The following is a 23,924-nucleotide window of genomic DNA, read 5'->3' as shown; positions in this document are numbered from 1 at the left end:
TCTTGGAATATTGCTGTCATTGTGCTACTGTCTGTATTCTGAGAGGCATATGAAGAAATCTACATTATTCCTAATCTATTTCTAACTTTAGTAGACTATGCTTGTTGTATAAACTGAAGTGAAACACTGCTAGATTGAGATCTTGTTCTCACTGACCACAAAAATACGTCCACTAGTAACTGCTTTTCATAACAATGGAGTTATTTGCACGTGTTCAGTAAGAATCTACTCTCTTTTTTGCCAGGTTCTAATTAGAAAAATCAATTGCATAACAAAGGTCATGTCTTGAGGATTATATTTGAAAATAAACTTCATTTCAAAAGCTAGTGATTGTGCAAAATTATTGTAAATCCTTTGTGGGACCAGTACCTATAAGGCCCTCCTAGGAAACTGGTATTGTATCTCTTGTATGGCTTGAAGTAGTCACAGTAAGGAAAGCCACTTTCTGGTGTGGCTGAAACTTAGGCCATTTTGGGGAAACACAAAGAGAAAGTAATTCACCCACATTAAAATTTCTGTAGACAAAAGCTCATGAAGAAGAATGTCTTGGTTTTGATTTTCTAGCCTTGGAAAATATAAATAAATATGCATAATAGAAACTATTTCAAATGCATCCCTAGTGTCTTTAAGTAGTATCTAATATGAAATTTTGGCATGGCACAAAGTATCTGCATTAGGATTACATTTTTAACATTTTTAGGATTATCGTCCAACAGTTTATCTGATAGGAATTAATGGTAGAGACCAATGCCTTGACTATATTTCTATTAACCAGATTAGTCTCTCTGAACAGGCTAGATTCCAGGAAGAAAGAAAGGCCACCATAAAGGACGTGACTCAAGAGAGACTATGACATGTTCTGGAAGCATATTTCACTAGAAAATTTGCCATATGCAAATGATAAAATATTATACAGTTTAAAAAGTAACAAACCCAATATTCCAACATAAACATGAGCAGATCTCAAAATATGTCAAGTAAAAAAAAAAACAAAGTAAATATTGCAGTGCAATATATAAGGAGGATGTATATGAGGCAAGTACCAGAAAGAGTAAGAACAGTGTAATAGAAGCAGGGAATAGAAAATAAAATATAATAAAACAAATAAAAAATGGTAACATGCATATACCAAGGATTATGATGTATGCTAAATAAGAATTATGATCAGTCTACTATTTTGTACCTGAGGTAAAATTTGACTGACTTATATTATGACTAGAAGTGAATGAGTGACAGAAGCAAGAAATGAAGTTGAAAATTTATGTACGGGCTGGATTATGCAGAGTTTTATAAGCAATAAGAACATTTTTAAGCAGTCTAGAGACATAAGCTAATTCATAGTTCAGATTGATGACTTGAGTTGCTGTGTAGACTGGATGGGAAGGGGACAAAAGAGGGCAGTATGAGTCCCTTCCAGTAGTGCAGGTGGCGGTGTGGGAGTAGAGAAGGACTCAAAAGGAGATATTGAACTGTATTGATAGATTGGGGAAATGGTAGCACAGGGAGAAATAAGTGATTAGATTCCAGCTACATTTTGGAGTTAATCACCAAATTCCTGCTGTACCGCAGCAGAGATGGAGATGTGGTGAGGATTTCAGAAAGAATAGAGGAGTCCAATGTTGATTTCCAAGGGTTTTGCTTTAGTAATCAGATTGGATAAGTGGCAATACGTGGATCACAAAAGTGATAAAGGTATGATGAGCAAAGTAAAATTTATAATGATTTTTGTTAGTTTTTTGAAATTTTTTTTTTTTTTTAAGTAATACATTTTGTCACATGCGATGGGGCAGGTGTTCTTAGGTGAGAAGGAAGCTTAGGCTTTGATGTGTGGAATGGACAAGACACAGTGGGACAGGAGATGTGTTATCCAATGTATCATTTTTAAAATTTAGACCAGATAAAATTATGAAAGCATATGATATGTGCAAAGTTAAATCAATGTATTTGCAGAGAGATTGCCTTTTTTAAAATTGTGTATTGGAGAACAGTGTGTATCTACAGGGGCCCATCAGCTCCAAGTTGTTGTCCTTCAATCTAGTTGTGAAGGGTGCAGCTCAGCTCCAGGTCCTGTTGCCGTTTTCAATCTTAGTTGCAGGGGGCGCAGCCCACCATCCCATGCGGGAATTGAACTGGCAACCTTATTGTTGAGAGCTCACGCTCTAACCAACTGAGCCATCCAGCTGCTCCAAGGTTGCCTTTTTAATTTCGCTGGCTATTGTTGACCCTGCTACACAGACACACAAAAAATATGTTAAACCTACTCTGGCAAGATGAAACATAGGGACTGTAATTCAGAGGAATATAACCTAACATGTCTGAATTTCTGTGGTAGAAGTAGCTAAAGTATTTAGTGGATCTATGTTATAGGTAAATCGTATGTAAGATATATAAATCAGTCATACAAATAAAATGCCATCATCATTGAAACTACTCAAAGATGGACCTACTGATAGGATATTATTAAAATTGAGTATTCATTTCTGATTTTAAAAGAAATGTTAATTTTCTATAAATAGAAAGATATTTTCTCAACATGCTGAAAATTATCTACCAGAAATTGCTGTAAACAAAATACTTAAGGATGAAATGTTAGAAGAAATTCCATTAAAGTCAAGAATAATGATGACACCCACTATCACTATAATTATCTAATACACTCGCAGCATACTGGAATAAATCATCCTTCTCATCAACAAAACTCATGCAGACAACGAAATAGGCAGAATTCATTACACAGACACTGTCTGAAAACATTCAGACTAAAGAAATACAGAAAGCTTCTTACGGCCATGGGATGAAGGGCCTTTCTGATTAATAATAGTGTCACTTGAACATCTATAGCACTTACTAGACATAGTTCTTAGTTTTTCAAACAGATATGAATACTTTTTCAACCTTTTCGAGCAAACTTATGAAACTGGAACAATTATTATTCCTGTTTTATAGATTAATAAACTGAGATGTAGAGATAGTAATGAAAGAGTCCTTAAACACTACTCTTCCTCGGCGCTGCCTACAGAGGGGGCGGCCACTCCGTGATGGGTATCACCGAGGCCCTCAGCCCCCTCGTGAAGCCCAAGATGGTCAAAAAGAAGACCAGTCAGACCGATATGTCAAAACCAAGCGTAACTGGCAGAAACACAGGGCACTGACGACAGGGTGCGTGGAAGAGTCAGGGGCCAGATAGTGATGCCCAATGTTGGTGGTGGGAGGAAAAGAAAACAGCACGTGCTGCCCAGTGGTTTTCCGGACGGAGCTCCTCATCCACAGCATCAAGGAGCTTGAAGTGCTGCTGATGGGCAGCGAATCTTACTGTGCTGAGATTGTCACAGCATCTCCTCAAAGAGCCATGAAGCCTCTGGGGAAAGAGCAGCCCAGCTGGCAGTCATCACCGATCCCAACGTCGGAGATCGGTGTGGAGCAAAGAAAATGAATAGACAGCTTGTGTGCACACTGTATTTGTGTTAATTAACCATCAAATTCTGCCCCCCCCCCAAAAAAAAAAAAAAAAAAAATGTCCAAGATCAACTTAGCTGCCAAGATCTCAACCCAGGAAATCTGGCTCAAAAGTCTCTAAGTTTTAACCACTAAGCTTTCTCACTGCATTGACTCATTTGGTTTCACCCATATTCCAATCATTAGCAACTCTTGTTTCTACTGGTTAATCATTTCATGCTTTTCATGCTTTTGAGACTACACTGTTTTATGATTGCCATAATACAACATGAAGAAAATCCCCCAAACTATCTCTTGCTCTAATAGTGTATATACTTAAAAGCGTGCTGATCTAATGGTTAATCAATTAAGAAAATGTTGAAAAACAATCCCCTGCAGGGACAGATTTTAAGATTCTTGTCCTTGCAGCCTCCTTCAAATAAACTTCCAATTATCCTACCTCCATTAGTTTATAGCTCTTCTTATTGTCATCATTATACTGAGGCAAATGTTCAGATTCAAGGAAATCTGTATAGATTTTATATGATCATTTCTTTTAGTTAATAAATTCTACTATTAAATTAAAACTAGCATCAAGGAAATGGTACTTAGAAAAAAACAACGCCTCGAATATCATGTCATTTCTAGTGGAGCAAATGATTATCTTCGTCAGAGTGTACAGACTGGAAAGTGTCCGTTGTTAAATCTGAATGGAATGTTCATGCCCAAAACAAGAATTCAAATAATGAATGCTTTGGTTAAGTTCAATCACATTATGTGTTCGGACTGAGTTTCCAATAGCAGTGCTTTCAGACTATCATAATTAAAAAAACAAACAAACATATCTTTAGCATTAAGTGTTAATGCATTTCTTGATACTATTTTTTTTTAAGTCAGCAGAAGTTTACTTTGCTGAGCATAAGATTTTCCCAAGACATAGAAAAGATATACAATAATTCAGCGAAGATCACAAATACTACTTTCTTAGTAACAAAGTGCCAAGCCTTTTGCTGGAATCTCTGCTTTTATTGTCTAATGGTGTGGAAACGCATAATGCAAAAGGAGGCACAGCCTTGGTGACAAGAAGGAGAAGAGATGTACATCCGATTATGCATACTGAGTGGTGTTTAAAAGATATTCTGTTCTGAAACATCGGAAGAACTGGCAGAATGATGGATTATATGTACACATTAGGGGCACAGAGGGGGCAGGCGACTGAAGGAGGAGATATGTAACTGAACGGCATCGTATAAATGGTGCCATGTAAATAAATGACATTAGAGTGCAGAGAAAAAGTCCGCCAGAACCATCTGTGTATTGTGCCCATTGGAGTTTCAGTATAATTGGGCCTATGGCTCAGGTTCAAATTCCTCTATGCATCTCTCACAATACATTCGGCACATGGACCATTACTGCCAGGGTATTACTATAATTATTTTCTGTGTCTTACAGATTAAGACATTCGGCGTCCGATAGGATAAACACCCGGATTACAGAATAAAGTAACGGACCTTCCACTTAGAACAGAATTTGTCTGACTTTGAGTCTGTTCCTTTTACACTGTGACACAGTGGCCTGTCCATATCTTATTCACATTCATATCGACAGTTCTAGCATAATATCTACTACCACTCGTTGGCGCCTATGGGATTTAATTTGTAAACTGGTACACTACTTGAATAGGAAGAGCGTTCTTTTTTGTACAAAAATATGTATTTTCTATTTTTTCCTGAGTAAAGACTATTTTAATTGATTAGTCATTATTTGGCAGTGAATGACTAAGCTAACATTTTAAGCGCAGCGGGGCTTCCATAACATCCTCACAAATGCTCCATGGTTCATACACGATTCACTTTTACTTACTCTGCTTTCCATAAAAATAATCTAAAATCAGTTTTTCATCAAATTAAAAACACTTGCATTTATAATGCATTGATGGATACTGAATTACAGTGTCAGGATACAGATGGGAAACTGAACTATATTTAGAGAAATGGCACCACTCTGAAACAAATGAGTTCAGGTGAATAATTACTTTTCATCTCTAAAACCGAGAATTTTTAATATATCATCTGCCTGTTCCAACAATGCAAAAAGAATGGTTAGGTCTTTGCATAGTGTTAATTGTAACTCTTAATAACTGATTGCAAACTCTCACGAGAGTATGTATTACTTATAAATTATTGCATTCTGGAAACATGACAATTTTAAGGAACTATAGTGAGAGATTTGTTTGTAAAATATATTCTAAGTGGATATAAATCTATAATTCAATTATTTTTAAAAGGCAAAATTTAGGCCCATATTGTGCACAGTCCCTATATAGGTGCTTGTGCAGTCATTAGTGAGAATTTCAGTGATGTTGACTTCAAAAGCCTTTATATTCTCACTTAGTAAATATTTGCATGCAATTCATGTACATTATTTTTTCATAAAGTTTGTTATGGAGCACTATACTTTCAGACATTAGTTATTACCAGAACAATAATTCCTTTGACTATTCATAGAAGACGAGTGTGGTTCAAAAAAATGTCTGGGGAGGTGGGAGGGAGCGGCAGAGCTGGTAGGTGCCTGGCTTTGCAAATCTCCCTCCTGGTGTTCAAGGCACACTGACGTCTGCCTCCACACGATCTTTCAAGGTTATCTCTGCCAGAGTATTATTGCACAGTAGGTTGGGGAAGTACAGATGGCCTAGCTTCTATTTCTGAACAACCCAGCTTAGGTCTGATCTAGCTGTGTATTACTCCTTGAAGACAATTCTAACTTTGGAACTAGATCAAAGACAAGATTCTATACTGCTTTTCTGGGACATTTCCCAGATAACATTTACTGAGTTATTACTATTGTATGTGACATTGTACTAAATATTTTAACTGCACTGTTTCACTTAATGCCCTCAACAGTTGCATGAGAAAAGTACAATGAGTATCTTCATTTGCAGGGGGAACAAACAAGATGTAGGACATATGATCTAATGTATAAAGGCCGTGAGCCACTAAGGGGGAGTGGCCATGACCAAGGAGGAGTCTGATTTCTTTTTTACAGATTCATCTCCCTTATTCACTGTTATATTTCCTCTGAATTAAATGATACACACAATTATAAGAGTTGTAATTTCAGCATTCAGTGATTTCAATTTGTTTTAGATATAACATGTTCGCAACTAGTGACTAAGAAATTATCTGGATGGGAGACTATAAAAGCTTCAAACATATAGAGTGTTCATTTTATCATTGCAGCAATTAAGTGGGTTGAAATGGAAATACAAAAATGTATTAGTCCTTCATTACAGGTTGAGAACCTTATCCCCGGTGTACCAATTTGACGAAAATGCAGCTCATAAGCTGTTTAAATATAAAATGTGTTTGAGCTGATAAAATGTCAGTAAAACCAGAAATGAATGAATGCCATGTAAGAGCCAGGTTAATTAGGAAACGATCCCCTGAGTACTATTTGGTATATAATGGAATTAGTGATTTTAACACATACATACTGAGGCAAAGCCAAAGGGCCATGAAGAGAGAGACTTTTGTTCTGATAGAAAATAGCCGTGTCCCTGGCATTGCGACGTTTCTGAGGTCAGGCTCTTTTATGTTGGAATCATCTCCAAAACACCATTTCCTAGTGATGTCTAGTTCATTTTTGAAGATTTTAAAGATTTTACAGCTGTTCAATACTGCAAGAAACCTGCATTTTAACATTTGGCAGATATTTTTCAGTATTTGAAAGCGCTTTGTAAATGTTAATGCACTCTGTCATTCTCACCTTTACTGGACAATTTAAGTGGGTCTATAAATGTATATACATACGTATATCACGCATGTGTATTCTACGTATTCTATGAATGTGTGGGTAAGTATTTAAATAACCCCAATTAAAACATGAGACAAATATATGTGTCCTATATAAATATTGTTTGTACCTAACATGTAAAAGGAGTGCCTCTGAACCCTTCTTCTTCTCCTCTCTTCCTTCCAGTGTCATTGACTCTTTTCCCTATATCCCATCTTCCTTATTAGTTTTACTAGTCTGTGGTCTATTTTTACTTATGTGTTACTAATACATTATTCCAAGCCTTGTTATTTTTCTAAAGCTCCCATTTTAATTCTTAACACCTCATTCACAGTAAGAAGCCTTTCTCCTGTGTCATTAGAAAACATGAAAGATTCAAGGTTCTTTATGATATATTATGGGATCTACTCATCCAATGATGAAAATTATTTCCAATGCATCTGTACATTTTCTTTTACCTATAGTGTGATCGTTATGATCAAACTGTGTCAGAGCCTATTTTTTAAAAGTACTTGTTAAGAGCTCAAGAAATAACAATTAGTCATAATTATAATCAAGATTGTTGTACCAGTTCACTAGCGAGTGAAGAAAAACCTAAAGTTGCACATAGTCACCAGGAAAACAATTCTTACAAAAAAATAAAAAATAAAAAAGGAATGAGTGAGTCACCTTTTGAGGTCATTACCCAAGTTTATTCAAAGTTCCATGTAGTCCCCAAGATTTAAGAATCTTGGATAGTTCCAGATATGAGTAATACAATATTCAATTTATCAAAATTGTGATTAACTGAGATATTTTCCAAAAACTTGAACAGAAGTGTAAAAGTGACTTGTTCTTATATGGATCACTTCAAGTGAGGGGAAAAAAAAAAAAGAAGGTCAACCCAAAGTTTCTTACTAAGGATTTAATCTCACACAATATACAAAAATAAATTTCACATGAATTAAAAACTTAGATATAAGACCTAAAACCATAAAATTCTTAGAGGAAGACATATGTCAAAACTTCTGGACATTGGCCTGGGCAAGGAATTTTTGGATGTGACACCAAAAATACAGAGAAGAAAGCAAAAATAGACAGGGGGACTTGCATCAAATTAAAAAGTTTCTGCACAGAAAAATAAACAATCAAGAGAGAGGTAATCTATGGAATAGGAGAACATATTTACAAATCTAATATGGGATAAGGGGTGAATATCCAAAATATATAAGGAACTCATACATCTCAATAGCTAAAAATTAATCCAATTTTAAAAATGGGCAAATGACCAGAATAGACATTTCTTAAAAGAATACATACAAATAACCAACAGGTATATGAAAATGTTCTCAACATCACTCATGAAGGGAATGCAAATCTAAACAACAATGAGATGTGATCTCATACCTGTTACCATGGCTATTATGAAAAAGGTAAAAGAAGGTGAGTATTGGTGAGGATGTTGAGAAAAAGGAGCCCCTGTAAACTGTTGGTAGGCATGTAAATTGGTACAGCCATTATGGAAAACAGTATAGAGTTTCCACGCCAAATTTTAAATAGTACTACCAAATGATCCAGCAATCTCACTTTTGGGTACTTATCCTAAGGCAATGAAATCAGTATCTCAAAGAGTTATATGCATTCTCATGTTCATTACAGGTATATAATTCATAATAGCCAAGACATGGAAACAATGGAAATGTCCATCAATAGATGAATGGCTTCCAGATGCAGATGAAAGTTCTGAGATACGGAAAGGAGCTGTGGTTCAGCAGGTATGGACTTTCATAAATCCATCCTCAAAAAGGATTCACACTAAACATGATATTTCATTCCCCAAGAATCCTACTGAGGGGATTAGGGAAGAAGAGGTCATTTGCTTACTCACATGGTAAAAGAAAACTGGATATGGGCAATTGGAACAAAGGATCGCAAACATCTGTTCCATGAAAGCAAGGACTGTGGTTGTTTGCTCAACATTTTATTTTGCATTTCCTTGCACAGTTTTTGACACTTGCCAGGAATCTTCTATACATGTGGAATAAGTGAACATTGATAATTTGAGTAGAACTTTGTGTAGCAATCCAGAGACAAACAGTGTTGACAAGAAAACTGGTAGAGATTAGCTAGAATATTTAGAGATTCAAGACTTTAAATGTGTAAGAATAATAATGAAACAAATATAACTTTCATATTGGAAAACTAAGTGTATCTCACTGGTTTTATAACAGTTAATGCCATAAACATGTTGACCGTTGGACTCAAATGTGCTAACTCAGTGGCTTCCAGCTCTGAAATGCATAGATCTTAAATATCTTAAAAAAAGAAAAAGTTAGTCTATAGTTTCTATATAACAAAATTGTAGTTAAAATATGTATCAACACTTAACATAGATTTTTAAAAGGATACATATACATACATATACGTGTGTATGTAAGTATCCAAATAAATTGTGTAAACATACAATATGTATTTTAAAACCTGGAGAAAAGTAACTCTTCGTAGGGAATTGGTACTAGCAACACCCTCCTTTAAGAAGAGCTTAACTGACAAGCAGTACTTAAGAACAGCAGATTTCACCAATATTTGTAAGGCAGCTGAAATCAAGGTTCATACAATTTACTCTGCTTCCATGTAAAATGCAATCCACTGCCTGCTTTTCTGGAAGGATAATTCCAAAAAGGTCACTCTGAAGGAATAGAATTTGTTAAACATACCCCTCCCCACCTCTGAATATAATACTGCGTAAGCCTTCAGTTCAGATGCCCCTGCCCTTTTAAGTGAGCGCCACTAGGTAATATCTGTGACGTGGGCTCTTACTATTGCCTGAAATTTTGTTTCACTCAGATTGTCTCAAAATTGAATGGCAATAACAACATGATCAAATTAAATGGCTTTAAATCTTTTTTTTTTTTTTAATAGAGTAACCATTCCCCCAAAGCAGATATTACTTAGTGTGTAGGTCCGTGTCTTTCTGCGTCTTTATCAGTACAGCAAATCTTTATCTTAAAACCTAGAATAACACCATGAAACTCAAATACCTTCTCCTTTCAAACCGGGTAGAAAACTTGTGACAAAGTAGTAGTAATGGCCACAAGATGCTTCAACAACTCTCTGCATTTATCATTACAGATGTGGTAACTGTCAATCTTCTTGACATTTATATAAATGAGGGTATAATGTGTTAAATTACTGCCTCAGCAAGAAATGCAGGCCTGAAAAAACAAACACTCAAAATCTTGGGTATCAGATAATCAGGAAGGGTAAATTATTGGAGGTCGATTAGGCCATTATGTATTTATTTCCCTGATAAATGATATGCATGAAATAGATACTTTGCATTCTAATTCAAGGATTGTAACATATAAAAGCTAAATAAAACTGCAGCAAACTGATTCACCCCTCAGCTGCCTATAATTACCCCTGGCCTCTTAGTACATTTAGCTGACAACTTCACAAAAATCCAACAAACATGAGAACGTTGGAGTCACTGTTCCATTTGGAAAAAGGAGACACAGTTTATTTACATTTTTATGTGATACTAAAAGAGTGGCTATGTTTTCCGAGTTGGTGTAGGCACTTGTGAGATTTGTTGTGTACTTTAAGAATAAGCAAGAAGAGCTTAAGAAGTTATATTTCTGTAACTGGAAAACAATTTGTCTGCAATTCTTGGAACCAAGTTTCCCAACTTGTTTCGCATTTCAGCTTCTGGCCAGATAAAAATATTTTGTATTTGTGACGGCCTCACAGAGATTGTATGAATCGGTTTATATAATTGGATATGTTGTACTGCATCGTACTGATTACTCAGAAACAGAGTACTTAAGTGAAATGGGCAGTTTTTGTAATAGAACCTTTTAATCTCATTCCTCGTGTATGCTTCTTTTGTACATTATGGAGTTTTGGAAAGCTGTTCTTTTGGTTGGCTTGGGAATTCAAAAGTGGACTTCTTGTCAGTAGAAAACCATCAAAAATCAAAATTGCAAAGCCTTGTAGGAAGTAACATACCCCATCAGAAGCTAGGAACATGGCAGTAGACATTTCTATTGCTATGTAATTATATATGTACCGTGAGTGCGGTGAAATACTCTATGCCTACTGCATGTCGCACTGTTATTTGGCTTGAATGTAGTTTGTGTCTCAATGGTTCAGCTAGGATGAGAATATTGGCTCTGATTCTGACAACATTGCTCTTTTCCTTGGAGTCTTGTCACCAGTTCATATTTTTCACACTCAAGCACAGTGACCGAGAAAAATTCTTCTGGTGCTTTCTGTAGCTAGAAGGCAAAATGTTTCACGTGAACTCAGTGGATATTTCTTGAAACAGCTGTTTTGGAAAAATGACACGGAAACATGAAAGTATGTCAGCTTTTTTTAATGTCAGAAAAGTCCCTTTGAGGCAAAGTAGTATCTGTTCTTCCAGGGCTCATTTTGAAATCTGAAGTGACATTGGAAAAGGACTATTCTGACTAAATAATATGTCTCTAGCTTTGAGTTTGTAAGTAATTTTACAGTTTGAAAGGATAGGTTAAATGTCAATAAGACTTTATCTGATTGATGAAATAGCTTCACAATAATTTTAAAAACCGTTTTAAATAAAAAAAAACTGTTTCAAATTATTTTCAGTGTAAAACCCTGCAGTTTACAAAAAGTGATAGTAAATTAATTTCTAATTTAATATTATATCTGCCTTTTTTAACCTTTGTGAGCCATTTTAAATTAAATGTTTAATAGCAGTATTTCCAAAATGTTATTAAATAAATAACATAATGAAGGGTTTTGTCATATTTTTCAATATAACTGATTTCATCTTTTCTTTGAACACATAAAGGTGATTAGAAATGTCCCTTATGCACAATAGAAAAATTGGTTCATGACCATGATAGAATATTGTTGGAAATCTACAAATGCTTAGTAACTTTTCTTCTATACCTTCAGGTTCCTGTCTGTGCAGGGACTGTCCCCAACTGTCCATCAAAGGCCAGCTCTAGGGAAGGTCTTCCACACCTGGCCCAGTAGGGCCTCATATTTTCACATGCTTTCGCCCCAAGGTTCAGTTAATGGCCTACTTCAAATCTCATGACCTAAGGTCCACATGCATCATCCTTGAATGATAACAACTCTTGAGCATTTCCATATCTGTTGAGTTTTACCGAAGGGAAACAACAAATCAGAGAGATCAGTTCCTCTCTCATTGTAGAGACAACAAATTCAGCTTCTCCTTTTGCGCTCCCACCAGACCCCCTACATTTTCCAGCCCGCTTCTCTCCCATTCTCCGCTGTGTAGATTTAAAAGATGCACACTCTTCTCAGATATTCTCCACCTCGCTGCAAATCACATCAATTGTGAGTTGACTTCCCTGTCAATAATTCTCTACATAGGCATTCATTTTCACCTACTTGATACCAAAAACAAAACAAAAACTCACGCCTCTCCTTTTTTTTTAAATATTTTATAATGATTCATCTCAATTATCTATTTATACTCCGTTCATTTTTAAACATGCTTTCACCCAACATAAATATAAAACTCTTTTCCATCATTCACGCTGCTCTGGCTTTTTCTTTTGCTCTGATGTCCATTTTTCTGCTATAATCTTTGACAAACGCTTCCATGCAAGCTCTCACCCCTTTGCTCCTCCCATGTGCTCTGAAATATCGTTAGTATTAACCAAATGTCCAAATAACAAGCAGAGCATAAAATCATAGCTGTTCTAGAATTATTAGCCATGGATGTTCTCAGAGCAAACAGGGAGGAAGGACTGCTGAACTAGGGTAGCTGAGCAATTATTAATATTATTTGGGACACTAAATTTAGAAACGTCGTTGGCTGTTTAATGACTGCTAGTATAGGCTCACAATGTAAATTATAATCTTCTTAAACTCGATACTCTGTTAGATTTATGTATTACTTTACTCAATAAATATAAATGCTTAGTCGATATTTCATGGGAGATGAGAGAATGGTATATATAAATGCAAGTGTAAATGCTGAGACCCTCATGACAGCCCCTCACAGACTTCTGAGAAGCTCAAATATATCACCGCTTTCTTTCGTAGGGTGATTCTTCCTCAGTTTCTCTCATTCATATGACTTTGCTGACACAAGGCAGGATTATAATTAAAGTACATTGCCTTGCCTAAGGAATGTTAACAGGAATTGTATATTTTAGAAGTTTTTTTAATGCATTAATAATATTCTCCTTTCAAAATAGCCTTGAACTTTAGAAAAGTCTGATATTATTACCCATAATCTACAGATGGCAGAACTGACACCTAAGAAAGTTAAATAACATTGTAGGTGATATCAGGTTCTACATTCTATTTAGTTACCAATTGGAACTTGGGTTTTGGACTTTGAATATCGCTTTCTTTCTAGCTCACCAATCAGGGAGGCTCCCTGCCAGGTGGTTTACTTCTTCTAGTCAATATGCTGACTTTAGAAGCTCCAGAAGAGAGGCAATGATGCATCTGTGAGGTGGCGACAGGGAATGGCAGTCAGCCTCGAGCTGTGAAGGTAAAGACAGATGAGCAAGCCCTAAAGGGAAGGAACATCACCAATCTCCCCCCTGACCCAGCTTCTGGAGAGCTGGCCAAAGGGATCAGCCTCACCCTGCATGAAATAATCATTGGTTTGAGTATCTCAGATCCAGACCTATGTTTCCAGGCCAGCCAGGCAGCCAGGAAAATGCGGTCCTGGGAAAGGAACCCTCTTCTAAAACCAATTGTGGAAGCAGAGCTCATTCCCAGGGTGGTGGCAGTCCTGAAGTGATCACTTCACTGCTGCCTGCAGTTGGAGGCAGCCTGGGCTCTGAGCAATATTGCTGGGGGACATTGGAACAGACCCGAAGGGATGTGTGGAGGGTGTGGGTGCCTAGCCCTTCACGGAGTTCCTGCCCCCCCCACACACACACACACATGCCTGTGTGGGAACAGGCAGTGTGAGCTCTTGGTGGCATAGCAGGCGACAGCCCACGGTCCAGATATCCCTCATTTCCTCAGCCATACCAATCATGTTTCTGTGAGCTCACGGGGACCTTGACCTCCTGTGAAGAAACCCCTACCCTTGGCAAAACGAGGTGAAGGACCCAGGACCCGCCCTCTTCCATCGACAGCAGCATGAGACAGTGAGGCGATCGTGGACCCCTGCTGAGCCACGTCCTCCCACTGTGATGGCTGCAACCCGGGATGGCCGCGGGCTTGACAGGGGCGCCCTGCCCAGGCTGGACAAGCTCGTGACTGGCTTGGAACTCAAAGTCCTGACCCCCGCTCTGCACACTGAAACAGATCTCCAGACCCAGGCGGCCACTGACAGGTGTGGTGAGCGTGCTGCCCCAGCACCTGAGTTCTGTGTCCTCCATGCAGAGGACGCAGCCTGGGCCCTGACACTGTGGGGTCAGGGAGAGGATTGCCAGCACACCCAGCACCTAATGACTTGTGGCGTGCTGCCCCCCTTAGTGGCTCTGCTAAGAAATGGAGGATTTCAAGTCCAGAAAGAGAATGTCTGGATGATGGCTAACTTCACAGCGGGGACTGTGGACCTGTTGACCCACCCTGGAGTCTTGGAGCCTCTGGGGAACGTGCTCACCATCCAGGACACCAAAATTGTTTCATCATCCTCGCCCTCCTCTCACAACCTCGAGGCTGCAAAGAAGCTTTCTGAGAAGGAAAACCTGCATCTTCTGATGGAAGAACTCAGTGGGACTGATGGAATTGAGGCTTCACAATTCCATGAGAACTGTTGTGTTGGCCACTCGGCTTTGAGCGTTATGGAGAACCACTTTAGTGGGGAAGAAGAGAATGGCAGAATATTACCAATCCTGGGCCAAGGTCATGAATTCTTATAGCGCTTAACAACAACTGGAAAGAACAAATAAAAAAAACAAAAAAAACAGAGTTCCACAACTTAAAAACAAATGGAAAAACTATAAAGGATGACTTCTTGAAGAAGCAACACTCCTAGTATGTCTTAGCGTATTATAGGTGTAAAGTTTTTTAAACTGAATGTTAATAAAGATTTTGACACTTCACATCTATCATCTATCTATCTATCTATCTATCTATCTATCTATCTATCTATCTATCTATCATCTATTTATACATGTATGTCACTATAACTACACACTTCCATGTGCACAAACAAGGATTGCTCCAAAGTCCAAAAGATCTGTACCTGAAATTGAGCAAGGCAGTTTTAAGTATAACTATTTCAGTGATTTCTAGAGCTGTGCGAAAGTGGGAACTCGAGGTTTTCACACACACCAAAGTTTCCCAAACTGGGGAATTCTCGAAGGTCAAACTCACACTGCAGTTCCCAGGAAATAGACAGGAACTAATGCATTACCTTTAGTTGACGGGAAGCATCCTAAACAAGAGCCAGAACCAAAGTAAAGATTTATTTTAAAAGCCAGAACAGATAGGAAATGTAAATAACCAAGTCCAGGTCCATTACCTTTGTAAGATAAAAATACTATTTAAAGGTACAGCTCAAGAGAGACAGTACCTGGCAGTTCCCTCACATCGAACTGAACTATTTATCCTAACACTTTCGTTTAACAAAGTTAGATTTCACATGAATTATGAAGTTACAGAATTTGCCATCCTGTTTCATTCATGGCAGGTTTTCTTTTCACAAGACTTGGAACAACTTCCCAAAGACTCTACAAGAAAGCCACTGAGTATTATGTAATAATTTAAAGACATAATATCCTTCTGTGTCCATTAGGTCATTTAACATATCTACAGAAAATCATTCAATAATTTTTGGTGGAATCAAGTGTTGTCATATCTGATTAACGAGAACAATCTTGTTAAATGAGATTCTGAAGAATGCTGCAAAAAAAATGAGAGGAAGAATGAAATCTACTTTATCAAATAAATGCTTTTTTAATGTGTAAGTATTTCTTGATATGATAGAAAGAACCATGAAATAGAGAACTTTAAAAAATATATATACAGACAATATAAAGAGATCTAATCTGTTATTTAGACTACTTTCTAGAACTCAATATTTGGAATGTGTTACGCTAAAATTTTTAACTTTTGCCTAGATAAATTGTGCATGAAGAGAAGATAAAAAGTAAATTATCACTGCTTTCAAATATTGGAATATCAAAGCAATTTAAGAATTGCCCTAGAAGTAAGCCATGATGGAATCATTAATTGCATCATTTTGATGTTTCTATTAAAAGCTTATCCATCTCTACATATTTTTATTAGATGAATATCAATTTATTTAACATTAGATAAAAATTAGACTGAAAATCACATTCATGTCATTTTAAATGTAGAGCTAAGGATACATCTGTTTGTTCTGGTCTGTCTCAGTGAGTTACTACATGAGGTTGGTGTCTACATGAGACTGGTTATGTGTTACCTTTGTTAGGCTCCCAGTTCCCTTCGTAGGACCACTCTTGCTTCATGTGCTACATTTTGAGTTTTTATGAGATCACTGATAATTTTTTTCTAAGCCATTATAACTGAAATCTTGTTAGACATAATATTAAAGCATGAGTAAGTAAATATGCAAAATTTGCCCACAGATTTTACATATTTTGATATGCTTATTAGTTTGCAGGATAGAGAGCATATACATGGGGGCAGAGTGAAGCCTGCCACAGGCTGGATCATACGGTAAAACCTAGGACACAGATATGTGCAGCTGTGATGCTGCAAGAAATCCCCTTATACAGTAACAAGTACACATATGAGGGGAGATGTGCTTCCGCTCTCACCCGGTACTTGGATAGACTGCAAGTCCTCTGCTACACTCTTCTAAATGCTAAGGGGTCTTTCTTTGTGATGTTTCTTTAGCCACTGAAATTAAAGCAGTTTTCCTTAGGAACTGGAAAGGAGTCAGAGAACTCCCTGCACTCAGCCACTTGGACCTCTAGCTCATTCACCATGATGCTGAGGATTTACTGTTTCATTAACACACCAAAGTGAAAGAAATAAGCCAAGGGCAAGTGCCATGCTTACCCCTGCAGGACCACTGACCTTGTGCAGACCTGACTCAATTTAAAGTTCCAAACCAGATGGGAGGGGGTTTGGGGGTGGGCGAAAAAGGGGAAGAGATTAAGAAGTACAAATGTATTGTTACACAGTAGTTGTGGGGACTTAGGGTATAGCATAAAGACTATAGTCAATAATGTTATAATGACTACTCATATATATGGTATCAGATGGGTACTAGATTTATTGGGGTGATTGATGGAAGGGGAGTTGGAAGGCAGGGTTAAAAGGGTGAAGGGATTAAGAAGTACAAATCATTTGTTATACAAAATATTCATGGGTATCGAAAGTAAAGCATAGGGAATATAGTCAATAATATGGTCATAGCTTTGTGAAATGCCAGGTGGGTAGTAGACTGGTAAAGGGGGTCACTTCTTAAATTATACAAATGTCTAACCACTGTACTATACACTTGAAATTAATGCAAAATCATATTGAATGTTAACTGTAGTTGAAAAATTAAAAATGGGGGGTAGGTGAAGGGGAATACGAGATTCAAATTTTCAGGTATAAAACAAAGAAGTCATGGGGATGTAACGTACAGCATGAGGAATATGGTCATGATATTGTGATAGCATAGTACAGTGTCAGATGGTTGCTCGACTTATGGGGATGACTTCTTTAGGTGTATAAATGTTGAAACAACTATGTTGCACCCCTGAAACTGATATAAGGTTGTATGTAAGCTATATTTTTTTAATAAAAATCTTTGGGGAAAAAAAAAGATTCTAAACCATAGGTCTTACTCAAGTCTTGTAACCTCCCACAGCTCAAGGTAAAGAATACATGTTTAATTCAATGGATAGATAGAGCCCGTAGTTCTGAGAATGATCAAAAGTAGTATAACTCTAAGTCCATTTAGTTTCCTCGTTTTCCAGTTGCCAAAGGCTGTTTCCGTATTCCTAGGCTTTCAGTAGTTTTATTAGATTCTATTACCACTGGGTGAATTGGTTGACAAAGCAGTGGTTAAATTTGATATTTTTGTTTGTGATGAATTTTAAAGCATTCCTACCTTGTCAAAGGATTCATTTTTGAACCAAATAGTGACTTGGACACGTCTTCCAAGAATTTGCATTTGTATAATTCTTAAAACTTTCATAAAGTCAACTTTTAAAATTTTATTACAGAAGACTTTCAATAGATCTATGAGAAACATTTTAGCCAATTTTAAAATTTTGCCTCTTAATCATCTTTCCAACTTAAATTTTAAAACAGATTTTGTTACCTGCTTTACAATAAATTATAATCGACTACTAGTTTACTTAAAATGTTGACATTTTGTTCATTATAAAGGTTATCATTAATTTAGAATTTTAAAAGTTACACTGACTCATCATTTCCCTCGATTACTGAGTTTTTGGGTGCCCCTAAACTTTTGAATGTTTTACTATGTTACTAGCCTTACACAATTCTCAGCTTTATATCGTGTTTCCCTGAAAATAAGACCTAGCCAGACCATCAGCTCTAATGCATCTTTTGGAGCAAAAATTAATATAAGACCCGGTCTTATTTTACTATAAGACCAGGTCTTAATGTAATATAATATAATATAATATAATATAATATAATATAATATAATATAATACTGGGTCATATTAATTTTTGTTCCAAAAGATGCATTAGAGCTGATGGTCCGGCTATGTCTTATTTTTGGGGAAACACAGTAGTAAACAGCTAGTTCCAGTGTAGAAACAATCAATTTCTATTTTAAAAGAAGCCTGATTGCTGTCAGAAGAGTGCTTGATTTAGGTTGCAGGTGGTGTAAATCAGTATTTGATGAAAACTATGTTTAAATGGGAATGTGCAGAGTAATTGGCACTTAATTAAGTGATAGATGAAGTGGGAAACCTCTTTGAGTGCACAGACTCTATGGATTTTTATAAACACCTCTATTGTTTGTCTGTTTCCAATCTAAGTATGCTTGAATAAAGCTTTGTGATATATTTAATTTCCATTGACATATTGGTTTATTAGTCATATTATAATATTGTATTTACCCAAATCTACAATACATATTGCTTAGATACATTTGATAACAACGTTTTATCTTCTGTATTTCAGCGTTACTTATCTTGATTTATTTCATTGTCAACATTTTCAGAATGATGTTGACTAATAGTGGAAATAATGCCTTTATCACTTTACTATGAAGTATTATAAAGCAGTTTTCTAAAAAAAAATAGTACATACATATGTGTTCCTATTATTACTTTTTAATTTTGTGACATAGTGTGCCAAAGGACTCAGTTTTACTTTCTTCATTTATTCCGTCAAGTTCAAGTCCTGTGAATGCTTTCCCTCTCTCATCTTGGTATTTATCCAAAGTTCCACTGTATTGCTGTTCTAGTATTTCAAGATTGTATGTTGTCCCTTTCCCTTTCCTACTATCTAATGTGTTGCCTTTATATAGCAAACTCTACCTCTTCTTGTGTCCCTAATCTTCACCCCACCCCAACCCTGTGGCTCCCAAACCAATATTAAGTTCCTGACTGTTGAGAACAACCACCCTTCTTGCAATCTAAATAATATAGTTCAGCATTCAATAACTACTATTGAATTGATTGGAGTTAAATCATATTTTTAACATTAACTATATTGAAAATTAATTTGGAGATGACTTTTCCACATGTATGCAAGTACTGGTCCTCAGATTTCTGTTCTACAGTGGGGATCTATTCCTCTATGTTAATAACTAATTATAATGACAGTGGGCTTGTTACTTAATTCTAGACTTTCAAATTCTTAGCTTCTAAAGTGGATGATTGAACCACCGTGATCGTTAAGGTTGGTTCTTGTCTGAAACTGTGGTCCAGACATACTTATTCTCACCCAAATATAGCACGCTGAGTCCTGGCAATGCTCTCTTTTCACCAGTTTGTGCCTCCTTTTTTGCATGAAATGCAGTCCCCACTACTCCAGGGCCCAGAACGGGCCTTTCCACCATGACTTCGGGGTGCTTAAAATGCAGTTAGCAGATGGGAGATCACATTTTAGAATATGTAGTTTTATTACAGTAAGTGGATACTTTACTGAGATTTTCTATTTCATTTGCTAAATTAGATCATAGTCTGTCAAATACACATTTGTAAATCTCTCTACTGAGTCAGAATCCTGCAACTAAATCTGCATTGCTAGGAGATAAACAGTACTCCAGCTGTGGCTTTTCTGGGACTCACCCCACGGTCAGTGAGGAAATGGATCTGGAAAAAGATTACTTCAAAGCAACATGAAGACATTCAAATGTATGTCCAAACATGGTTGACCGTGGGGGCATCAGATTTTTTATTATCCTAAGTAGAAAATAATAAGATGTCTGAGATTTACTTGTAACAATCGTTCTGAATAAGTTTTTAAAAACAATTTGCCATTTTAAAACCATGAATCTGTAGTAAATAATGAAGGCATTGATGTATATTAACTATATGAGCAAGTCTGTATTTCTGATTGAAGCCTCAAGTTTAAGGGAATTGTTCATTGTATTTAACTTTCTTTTAAGCAAATTGTAATTTTGTTCACATGAAAAATTAATAATGACACCAAAACAGGAAAAATTGCTGTTACAAGAACAGAGAATTTTGAATATCACCAACACTGATACAGAAGTTGATAACTGTGTAATAGTCACCGTTTAAGAACATAGTATGGATTTTCTAAATAATCCTGTAAACTTTCATTGTTTAGATATATTATTTACTAAACTGTTCCAGAATATTCTGTCTACCCCATTTATTACCATTCAAATAGCAACACTACGTTCAAGTTGGTTCTTAACTTTTGGATTAGCCAGGTCTCTTCCACCACCAAGCACCTTTCTCCTGTCCCCTCTTCAAAGTAAGAACTTTTGGTTCTAGGAATCAGTAAGCAGCTAAGGAACATGCGACTGTCCCTTTGCCTTCCCAGCATGGTCTCATCTTAATAATCACTGTCTGTCACATGGAAGAATGAGAAGTCATGTCAATGGTGTGATACAGACAACATTCCCATCACCATCAGTAACTCTGCTTTTTTGACTCTTCAGGGTAAGAAGTATGCCAGTCTTCAGACTCTCAAAAAAAAAACACAGGAAAAGGTAAGATGCTTTACTTTTCTTTATGACTTTATTTCATAATTGATTTGAATTTAAAAAAATACTATTATTTTTTAATTTACTTTTTTAGTTATTTTTTTTCAATTACAGTTGATATTCAATATTATTTTACATTAGCTTCAGGTGTACAGCATAGTGGTTACACATTTGTATAATTTATGCAGTGCTCCCCCTGACAAATCTAGTACCCGCCTGGCACCATACATAGTTGTTGCAACTTTAACTACATTCCCTATGCTGTACCCTACATCCCCATGACTATTTCGTAATTACCAAGTTTTGCTTCTTAATTCCTTCACCCATTTCATCCAGCTCCCCCAATCCCCTCCCACCTGGCAGCCATCAGTTTGTTCTCTGTATCTATGAGTCTATTTTTCTTTCATCTGTTCATTTATTTTGTTCTTTAGATTCCACATATAAGTGAGATCATAGGGTGTTTGTCTATTTCTGCCTGAGTTACTATTATCACTTAGAATAATACCCTCTAATTCCCTGCATGTTGTCGCAAATGGCACAATTTATTTTTTATGGCCAAGTAATATTCCATTGTGTATATGCACCACCTCTTCTTTATCCAATTGTCTGTTGACGGGCACTTGGGTTGCTTCCATATACTGACTATTGTAGATAGTGCTGCAGTGTATATAGGGGCATGTATATCTTTTTGAATTACTGTTTTGGATTTCTTTGGATAAATACCCAGAAGTGGAAATGCTGGGTAATGTGGTAGTTCTATTTTTAATTTTTTGAGGAACCTCTGTACTGTTTTCCATAGTGGCTGCACCAATTTGCAATCCTACCAACAGTGCATGAGGTTTCCATTTTCTCCGTGTCTTTGCCAACACTTTGTTTGTTTGTTTGTTTTTATTAAATGTATTGGGGTGACATTGGTTAGTTAAACTATATATGTTTCAAGTGTACAATTTATCTATATATTGCATTGTGTGTTCATCACCCAGAGTCAGTTGTTTGTTGATTTACTGATGATGGTCATTATGATAGATGTGAGGTGATATCTCATTGTGGTTCAAATTTGTATCTTCTGGTTATTAGTGATGTTGAGCATCTTTTCATATGTGTATTGGCCATCTGTACGTCCTCTTTGGAGAAATGTTTATTCAGGTCCTCTGTCCATTTTTCAATTGGATTATTTAAAACTATGAATTTTTAAAGCTTCATCCAGGAAAGAGATTTTCTGTATCAAAAAACAACTAAAACATGAATATGCTACACATGTAGTACTTTAATTCAAGGTGGTCGCCAAATAACTGAGAAACATCGCTGACACTTAGTTTTTACAAATCTCCAGTGACTAGAGTGGACCACTGCTCTCCTCCATGACAAACTGACAAAATGGTTTAATTCTGTTCTTATTATTTGCGTGTGTGTGTGTGTGTGTGTGTGTGTGTGTGTGTGTGTGTGTGTGTGTGTGTGTGTGTTATTTAAGGCAGCAAGAGCAGTAGCAGATATTCCACATCAGGGAGTAGAATGTATGCTATTTAGGATAAAGGTCTTAACAGTTGAAAATAAAAATGTATTAGTAAGATAATTATTTCAAGGCTGAAATGAGTAATAAAACATACACTTACCTCTACTTTCGTGTGCATCTTGGACCACAAACTTTCTCAACTCTGAATAATCATTTGAATTAGACATGCTACTGAACAAAATTTAGAGTGAAAATTATGACTACGATTCAAATTCTGAAATTGCAAGTCTCTGGTGGAGAATGATAGTATATTATGTTAGCAGTTGTGACAGGGGTTCTCTTAGGGATAAAATGATAAGATGCCTGAGAGTTACTTGTAACAATCATTCTGAATAAGTTTTTAGAAACAATTTGCCATTTTAAAACCATGAATCTGTAGTAAATAATGAAGGTGGTTATGTATATTAACTATATGAGCAAGTCTGTATTTCTGCATTTGCTGGGAATTATAATTTGATAAGGGCTTTGGGTTGAATTTGAGCATCTTCAGTCCCTTTGTGGTTTGTGCCAATGAAAGGAGACAGTTTTCTAGATCATTGAGGTAGGAGAATGTAGGTTTCCATCCTGGAGAGAGGTGATTATGTAAGGAGATAGGGAATAGTTACGCAGGCCAGTTCCCGCAGACATTATTATAAGAAATGAAGCTTCTTCAAGACCATTCAAAATGCTTTGTGTAAGTCTATAAAATCCCAAACTGCTTAGTGTGAGTGATTTTTGTAGCTGCTATTGAAGTTGATTAAGGACTGAGATTCTTATTGTATCACTGTAGATAGAGACAAGGAAAGAACATCCCCCAAAATCAACGAGGGGAAGAGGCCAGGACATCACACAAAATGGAGGCTTAATTCTAAAATAACGAACAGGACAGGACAGAGAAAGCTCTTGATGTATTTCATGGTCTCCATGAAGGTAGCTTATGAAAAGGTACATCTCTGTTAAAATTTGGAAATTTATTCCTCTCAGATCCCCTTTCCTGGAACAATAGTGTGATGAATATGCCATTTGTTTGGAGTGTGTTATTTCTTCATTTGGCTTATTAAGATATATTATTCTGTGAGTGTTTGGTTTATTATAATTCCTAGAGTGAACCTGTGCTAAATAAATTGCTGGCAAATACAAATTCAGTTTCTG

General features: G+C 36.4%; 1 protein-coding gene across 1 annotated transcript; it reads left to right on the top strand.

The window, feature by feature from the left end:
• The first annotated feature begins 3,196 nt into the window (after positions 1 to 3,196).
• LOC109446204 (uncharacterized) lies at positions 3,197 to 15,053 on the top strand. The gene is made up of 3 exons (XM_019729354.2): positions 3,197 to 3,413; positions 13,874 to 14,072; positions 14,261 to 15,053. Exons 1-3 carry the CDS (start codon positions 3,197 to 3,199, stop codon positions 15,051 to 15,053), a joined length of 1,209 nt encoding a protein of 402 aa, XP_019584913.2.
• Positions 15,054 to 23,924: the final 8,871 nt, after the last annotated feature.

This window comes from Rhinolophus sinicus, linkage group LG09 (genome assembly GCF_036562045.2).
Source record: "Rhinolophus sinicus isolate RSC01 linkage group LG09, ASM3656204v1, whole genome shotgun sequence".
NCBI classification, from domain to species: Eukaryota; Metazoa; Chordata; class Mammalia; order Chiroptera; family Rhinolophidae; genus Rhinolophus; species Rhinolophus sinicus.
This window is presented reverse-complemented; position numbering and strand designations above follow the sequence as displayed.